Source organism: Brassica oleracea, chromosome C4, assembly GCF_000695525.1.
Source record: "Brassica oleracea var. oleracea cultivar TO1000 chromosome C4, BOL, whole genome shotgun sequence".
In the NCBI taxonomy this organism is placed as follows: domain Eukaryota; kingdom Viridiplantae; phylum Streptophyta; class Magnoliopsida; order Brassicales; family Brassicaceae; genus Brassica; species Brassica oleracea.
This window is the reverse complement of record NC_027751.1, coordinates 38,047,267-38,056,097: the sequence shown is the minus strand read 5'-3', so window position 1 is coordinate 38,056,097 and position 8,831 is coordinate 38,047,267. Positions and strand designations below refer to the sequence as shown.

Below are 8,831 nucleotides of genomic sequence, written 5' to 3'. Positions count from 1 at the left end.
TTCCATAATTTTTGTTTAATTTTATATTGTTAAAACAAATCGCACAACCACATTAAATATATAATAAAAAAATTATATTTTTTCTTATATGTTATATTTTGAATTTTTTAAAACGATTATAAATTACTAAAAATAGTAAAAGTCTCGCATTGAAAATTTTGTGACCAATGGTAATATTTTTTTAGTTCAACCCATCGTTTTTCTTTAATAGCCCTTGAACAATTTTTAATAATTAACTAAATGGGCCACGTACATAGTATAATTTTTTTTGGTTTAAAAATGGTTTCATACCCAAAATCAGTATGAACCATCACTTTTGTTTAAAATTTTATTACAATAAAAAATATAGGGTTGGGAAAAAATTATGAATCTAAATAACCGAACCAAATCTAATCCGTAAAAATATACAAAACTTTTACTAAAATTGGTTAGATATCCAAAAGGGTTTAAAATTTTAGTATCTAGAGAACGGTAACCGAACCCGATCAGAACCGAAATATTTTGGATATCCGAATATATTCAGATCAGATTTATATACTTAAATATATTAATTACTTTTAAAGTTAATATCTAAAAGAATATATAAAATACATAAGATGTTTTTGAATTTTCCAAAATACTTATAAATATATAAAATAGTTAAAAGTACATGTTTAAAACAGTTAAACGATACTCAAAATATCAAAAGTTTTAAAATATATATTGATTGTCTATCAAAATACTTAAGCTAAACCAATTTTTACGTTAATTTTAAGTATTTAAGCATTAACCAATTTTTATGTTAATTTTAAGTATTTTAGCATTATCAATTTTTATGTTAATNAGTTTCTCATGAAAATAAATTAATTTTTCAAAGACTGAAAATATTGAGCTTTATTAACCACTATGATAATGTTAATTATAAAATGGCTCACCGCTGTTTATAAACAGAATTCGTAAAAACAAGCATAATCACTCAAATTATCCGATATTTATCCGAACAAACATAATTTCTGATAGTTATTTCGAACAATCAAATTATTTGATATTTTAATTTAAATTATTAAAAAAAACTCCAAACCAAATCGAAACTAAATTAGACTCATTTCGATACTAAATAAATCCATAGTCAAATGGTTACTGGGTATAGGATATGCCAAAAAAAAATTAACTAACAGACCGTCCATGGCTAGGCCTAGCTGGACTGTCTGGTTGCACATATTAAGATTTTCCTCTTTGGTTTTGACTTTTCAAATCCCTATTTCTGGTCGCAGAAGTCAGAAATTTGGTAATTTAATAACATAAAAAATCCAGAAATCAATGCTTTTAAGAATAATTCGAGTTTAATAAGAGCTTGATAAATCTTAAGAGCTAAGAAGTTCTTTTTGTGTAGGACATGCAACTCCAACTACTGTCTAAGCTATTACGATACTAACGTGTCCTTTATTGCTCCATCCCGTCACAGTGTTTTAGTGGTGGCTCATGGTTTTACTCATCAGTGCCGAAGTAACGATCACCAAACTCGCCTAACCCTGGTATAACACGGAACTCTTGGTTCAGACACTGGTCTATTTCAGATGTCACTATCTTCAATGCCGGAAACCGTTTGCAGACACAATGAATTCCTTCTGGCGCCTGTCACAAAACAATGTTATAATAATAGTTAGTAGATAGAGAGAGGGAAGCAAAGAGCTTTAGCTTCAACACTCACCGAGATAAGGTTGAGGAAGATGATGTGAGATTCAGGAACTCCTTTCTGAATGAGTAGTTCAATGGCTTGATTAGCAGAGTTACCTTCACGAAGAATCAACAATCGTGAAGATAGGGTTCAGAGTAGAAAAAAAAAAATCCATCAAAAATAGAATATTCAACGAAAAAGAGACAAAGTGCCTGTAGCTAAGACAGGATCTAGAAGTAGGACATGACGTTCAGAGATGTCTTGAGGAAGCTTCTCATATATAAGCTGCGATTCATATGATATGAGAAACTTTGAAATTCGTTTTAACAAAAAAAAAAAAAGAGATCATACTGTAAAACAAGAAATAGATATATGAGCAGACCTGTTTTCCATTGTCTCCAACACGGTGGATAAGAATCTTCCCTAACTTAATCCCTTTGCAGCAAGCGCGTAATGCGTTTTCCATGCTTTCACCACTAACAAAGCAAGATAACTTTTAGGCAACATATATGTTACATAGTTGGAAGAGAAAACCTTTCAAGGCTCACCTTCGAATAATAGAGATCCCACAAAGTTTCTTGCAGAAATCAACTCCAGTGTACACAGCTCCTGATGTGCAAAAAATATAAGAAAATTAAACCAAATGAATAAGCTAACTCCACTACTCTACACTCATACCTGTTGGAGTAACTACTTGTTTCTCAGTGAAGGGCAAATGACCAAGACCATGCTCCACCACCTGCAATAAAATTGTTAAAAGTAAGAAAGCTGAGTGATGTTGAAAGAGAAACAGAGAAATACCAGACGAATGAGACGGTCTGAATAAAACACAAAATCATGCTTTGATATGTCCTTCGCCCTGATAAGTGTATGCATGCCTCTTATCTGCAATCATCATGATATTATGATGAGACCATTGATAAGGATCAAAGAGAGCAAGAGAGTAAGAGAGAAGATAACCTGAAATGTAGATTGGATGACATAAACATTTGGGTAGATTTTGCAGAGATCATGCTGCCCGAGTTTTGTGTGGATGTGTTGGGTAATCAAATCAACAGCAACGTGATTGTCACCTCCTCGAGGAACGATCACGTCAGCATATTTCTTAGAGGGAAGCACAAAGTCATCAAACGCCGGCTTCACGAACTTTGCATACTGTAAAATGAACATAAGACATAAAGACATGTTCACGAGAGAATTCATAGACATTATCAAAGCACCTAACTAGCTAGGAACCCGTTCAAATACTAGACACTAAAGTAGAAAGAAAGAGTAACCTGCTCGAGCACAGAGTCGGCATCCCTGCCCCTCTCAACTAGGTCACGCCTGAGTCTGCGAGCAAGCCTCACATCAGCATCTGACGCCAGTCAACAGCATAAGATGAGGATTAGAGCGAGAAATAAGGTTTGAAAAACGACAGTGCAGATGACAATACTGAAGGTAGGATTTGTGTCATTACCTGTGTCAACGAAGATCTTCATGTTCATCAGATTCCGAACACGTGGATCATGGAAAACTAGAATCCCTTCCAAAATTATAACATCAGAAGCATTCACCTGATATTAAGATCAAAACATCGAATAGGAATCCAAGATGTGTCCGTTAAGTTAAGCAGCAAAACATCTAAATCCAAGGAGTAAGTAGGGAACCTGGCGGAAAGCATCAGTTCTACGCTGATGGGTCTTAAAGTCGTAGATTGGAACTTGATAAGGTTGGCCGCTCTTGAGAGTCTCAGCACAATGCAAAAGCTGCTCGGTGTCAAAGGCATCTGCAGAAGATGATAGATTATTAGCATAATGCTGCCATGAGCTATATAAACCTCACTGAAGTTAAAAGATAGTTAGACCTGGATGATCAAAGTTGTACTCTTGCACACGCTCCAGCTCTTCGGTTGTCAAACCACGGTAAAACGAATCCTATACACACAAGAACAGAACATCAATTCCAAAACTGCTATATGATGAGGATGTCATCAATCTGAGAATCAGAACCTGGTTAATTAGAACAACACGCTGGTCATGAAGTTTCTGGATTATCATGTCGCACACTGTTGTCTTACCGGAAGCCGTACCACCAGAAACTCCTAAATACATTCACACAATTGTAAAAAAAAAAAAAAATGATCTTCATGCAGAAACTCGCATTAGTTCTGTAATAGCTTCTCCCTACCAATCATCCAAATTTGATTAAACCTAAAATCAAATATAGTAACGAAGAGGCGTAGAGAGTGTTATCAATTACCGATAACGAAGGGCTGTTTGGGAGCAGGAGAAGAAGAGGACGAAACAGCAGATGGGAGGTGGGACGGAGAAGAGACGGAGGGATTGGGTGGAGAAGAAGAGAGAAGGCTGTCGAAGCGGAGGCCTGAGAAGTGGGGACCCGACGCCTTCTCCATGGCGTAGTCTACTGATGAAGAATTCTCCGGCATTGGTTTCAGATGAATCACTGGTGGTTCAAAGATTTGGGTTTGAGTTTTTGGTTTTCTTTTTTTGTTTTGCCGGCGAAGAATCAAAGCGTTGTGAGGACAACGATTCTGTTCAACGCAAGGGACCCTTTTGTCTCACACTCCCCTTGGTTCTGTTTTTCTTTATTTTAATATAATTTCTTAATATGCTATGACTTTAAAGAAAATTGATATTAGGTCCCTCTTTTTCTATTTTTTTTTTAATATTATTTTTCATTAGAAAAGATATTGTGAGAAGATATAGCCAGCTATATAGGTGATAATCAAATTAATTAATCAAGTTAGAAATGAATTAAAGAGATTAATATTTAGATCTTTACTATATGAACCTTTCAAAAAAAAAATTTATGGCGTATAAAATTTTCAAACAAAATCTTATAATCTGTACAATCAATCAATACAATTAAAACATGATCCGTTTTATGGATTTGCTCCTACTCTTATTTGGGATATAATCTTTGTGTCATCACTCATCATGGTTAAGAGTAAAAAGAGACATTTCATTTAAGAGCAAAATCGTCTAATTAAAAGGACCACCTAAACTATTAATCACAGCTAACATTTACGGTTTGGCTGGTTTCTCGGCTACCACCTGCGGCTTTTGCGTTTGTTGACATTTTACAACAATCATAAAAAAACACTACAAACCACTTTACACCGTTCCAAACCTCTTAAAAAAAAGCTGATTTCAGCTAACGTTGCGGTTGCGGACAGTTGCAGGAGGGTAAAATATTTTTTTTTCTTTTTTTGAAAAAATTATATAAATAGAAAAAATAATTTTAAATAAGTTTAAAATTTGAGATAATATCAATACAAATATATATATATATATATAAGTTTAATACTATGATTTTATAAATATAGTTTTTATATTTATTATAATAATATGATTTATAAATATAATTTTTATATTTATTAGTGGGTTTTAATATTATCATTTTTAATTAATTTTTTGTCTATTAATTATTTTTTGCATTTGTGAGTAAACCAGTCGAAAATGATCCGTAAACGCAATAATTTTTAAATGTTGTGTCAGTCATGCAAAACACTTAATAATGCTTGAAATCACAACTACTCTTTTCCGCAAACTTCTGCAACCGCTGCGTTTAAACCAATCATACTTTTAGTTATACAACCCTACTCGACAAAAAAAAACTTATACCACCTAAATATTATTCACATCCTTTACAAATTACAGCTATTAATCACACTTAACTATTTTCGAAATATTAGAATCCGTATATAATAAAATGATTACATAACTCATTTAATACAAAGGAGTTACGGCAACTAAACACGACGATGCAGATCATTCTCGTTACTTGGTCTTCTTAAACATGTAGAAACATCAACTGTTTATTTTGACTATCAACTTTGTAGGACAAACTAATCATAGTAATTCAACTGCTATTTGAGCAACATCATGTATATGATACACCCCTCGACGAACCTTTAAACATGTATAACAAAGCCTCAAATTTTCATAATGGAAACTCACACAAGTTGGCGCATCGTATCAACAGTAACTCAACTCAAATCTAAGGATTTAGGTTAAATCTCTAGAGACCTGACTTCTTGAATCGATGAATTGAACCAAAATAGATGCAAGGCTCTCGTATTGATGACATAATCGAATCAATGCAAGGCTTTAGAGAAAACTCTAGTTTATTATCTTCCAAAAACTGAATATCAAAGCCAACTTACAACACCTTATATAGGTCTTAAGTAAATAGGAAATCTAATAAAAGGAAATCAACAAAAGAAAAGGAAACCTAAAAAAAGCCGACATATGAAAATAGTTCCTTGGCGGTGAAGGTATCTTAATGTTGCATCAGGTCCCTCGGGGTTAGAACGATTCGACCTCGAATCAGGGACCGGATCCGGTGAAACAAAACGTGAAAGATAGCGTACATTGAAGCCATCCGAGGGGGTGATGTTTGCTGGAAGTTGTAGGCGATACACATTGTCATTAATTCACTCCAAGACTGTGAGAGGACCTATCTTCTTCGCCTTGAGTTTGTTGTAAGCATGAGCCGGCATTCAATATTTAGTGAGAAATGCCCAAACTTGATCACCTGAGAAAACGATACAAGAGCACGACGAGTAATGACCAAGTCTGTTTTCTGGTCAAGCCACGCTAGTTTGTAAGGACAAGGGTGGAGCTCTGTTGTCAGCTTGAGTTTGTTGACTACGTCTTCAGCCACCATGTTCTCGCTACTTCCCGAATCGATAATGAATTTACAAACCTTTCCTTCAATAGTTCACTTTGAGTGGAACAGTGGTTATGTTGTTGAGGGTTTTCATTAATGTGCCATGGAGCAAGACAAACCCACCGAACCATCAAGCATGGTCCACTGTCTGCGACAAGGTCTACGGTTTCCTCAATGGCGTCTGTTATTTCTTCATGATAGATTACCTCTACCTCATTGCCAGCAGTATCAAGTAGAAGACCCCTGATTTCTCTTTGGACAATTGGACTAGCGGTGACCAATCTCGCCGCAAGCAAAACAACGAAGTGAAGATTGCCTAGGAGGTGTATTGTCCGTAAAAGGCACGAGGGCAGTCTCGGTTTTCTGCGGTAGTGCCATATCATTGGGGTTTGCGTTTTGTTGCATAGCTGGACGGGTTGAGCGAGATGCAGACCAAGAAAAATTGCTTATGGTTTGTGTTTCAATGGTGAGAGCTTGCTGGTGAGCTTCTGATAACGTTAACGGATTAAACAAGTTGATGGTGTGCTGTATTTGTTGACGAAGACCGGCAGTGAATCTAGCAACCAATTATCGTTCGGAATTCTGAAGATCAATCCGTGTAAGAAGCAAAAAAAAATCGGTGGAATATTCAGCAACTGAGCGAGTTCCTTGACGAATATTATGTAGACGTTGGAACATGAGCTGGTTGTATTTGTATGGTAAGAATGTCTTCTTGAGCTTCGACTTCAATTTGTTCCAAGCAAGAATTTTTGGTTTCCCGAGACGAGCTCGAGTTGTCTTCAATTGTGTCTACCATGCTGCTGCTCTTCCGCAAAAACGCATTGTCAGAACCGGTACACAACGCTCCATCGGTGCCCTTTGGAACCCCAGAATGGCTTCTACTGTGACTATCCAATCGAGTAATTCTTCAGCTGATGAAATACCATGAAACTCTGGTATCTCTATTTTAAAACCCGCTTCCCAGTGAAAACCATCATTAATTTCTTGACCATCATCATGTGCAAGTGCACGGTTATTACGCAGAGGGGCGAAAGGATTATCATCGACTGCTGCAAACTGGTTTGCTTCGTCGTCTTCATCATCTCTGTTCTCGTCTTGTTGTTCAACGTTGTCGCGAACTGGTGGTGGTGGTCGTTGAACATTAAGAGCTTGAAGGGTGGTGGCAATCGTTGCCATCTAGGCTTGAAGCTCAGCAATGGCGTCGCGAGTGATTTATGCTTCAATGCGTAACAGTGCTCGACGAGTCCTTGCCATCGGGTATGATAAACAAGGAACGTAGCAGAGCTCTGATACCAATCTGGCGCAGCGTATCAACGGTAACTCAGCTCAAATCTAGGGATTTACGTTAAATCTCTAGAGACCTGACTTCTTGAATTGATGAATTGAATCAAAATCGATGCAAGGCTCTCGTACTGATGACATAATTGAATCAATGCAAGGCTTAAGAGACGGTTTATAATAACCTAACTCTCTTAAAAATAGAAAATCTAATAAAAAGAAATCAACAAAAGAAAATGAAACCTAAAAAAAGCCGACATATGAAAATAGTTCCTTAGCAGTGAAGGTATCATGATGCTGCATCACAAACATTATTTGGTTTTCTGCTAAATCACTTTGAAGAACGAAACAAATATGATTTAGCACTAAATATATATCAATTCAGTATGTATAGTTCATCAAACAAGAAGTCATATACACCTCGACTACACCCTTAACCAGGGGGGGCATAAGTGTACGGGTACGGGGTCACGTGCTCCCTACTGTTTTTTTTTATTTTTTCTTGAACAGGTTAGATTAATTTGATGAAATTGTTTGTAGTTTACTGAATAAAGAAATAATTACACTGAGAGGCACAACTTCAGTTTCCAATTTCTCTAAGAGACACATTGTATATAGAGCACACTTTCTCATAGCAAATTGACCAAGATAACCTCCAACTAAGAGAGAGGTGTATCTTGTTAGCCTATCTAACTAGCCAAACCGATATAATCATTTTACTTTTTCAAAAGAAATACAACAGTTCTAATAACCTTATCTCTTCCCCTATCTATTCAAAATCAATTATCTTGAAAAGGCTCACACCTATTCCAATGAACCCTAATTTCTTTCTCCCCCGACATCTTCTAGATCCAATAATCAAACTCGAAATTGAACCATAACCCCCTTTCTCACTGTTGTCATCTTCTTGATTTCTGTTTATCGTTCCCCAAATCTCGATCTTTGTTTCCTGATATCGGAATCTCGATTTTGATAGTTCTTGATCTCTGTTCTTCTCCACCTCCTTTGATTCACAGACAAACTCCACATGGAAGGTTAGACCCTGCTTCTTAGAACAACTAGTTGACTCAGTTTTCTTGGCCAAACACTATGAAGGTGACGGTGGCTCTCTTGGTCAATGTGTGCGTGGATATTGTTGATGTGGTCAGAAGAGTTGTGGATGAGGATCTCGTAGTCAGTGGTTGTGTTGATGTTGTTGATGTGACCGAAAGAGTTGTGGATA

At 36.1% G+C, this 8,831-nt stretch overlaps 1 protein-coding gene across 1 annotated transcript; it reads right to left on the bottom strand.

Moving 5' to 3' along the window:
• Window positions 1–1,259: 1,259 nt before the first annotated feature.
• On the bottom strand, window positions 1,260–4,131 carry LOC106337220 (uridine kinase-like protein 1, chloroplastic; the record flags this gene model as incomplete). The annotated part of the gene is given in 14 exon segments (XM_013776289.1): window positions 1,260–1,614; window positions 1,691–1,773; window positions 1,870–1,942; window positions 2,040–2,133; window positions 2,206–2,266; window positions 2,336–2,396; window positions 2,459–2,542; window positions 2,618–2,812; window positions 2,935–3,014; window positions 3,117–3,213; window positions 3,307–3,425; window positions 3,504–3,573; window positions 3,649–3,740; window positions 3,899–4,131. Coding segments are annotated over 14 exon segments (1,443 nt in total). The 3' UTR covers window positions 1,260–1,467.
• Between the last annotated feature and the right edge of the window lie 4,700 nt (window positions 4,132–8,831).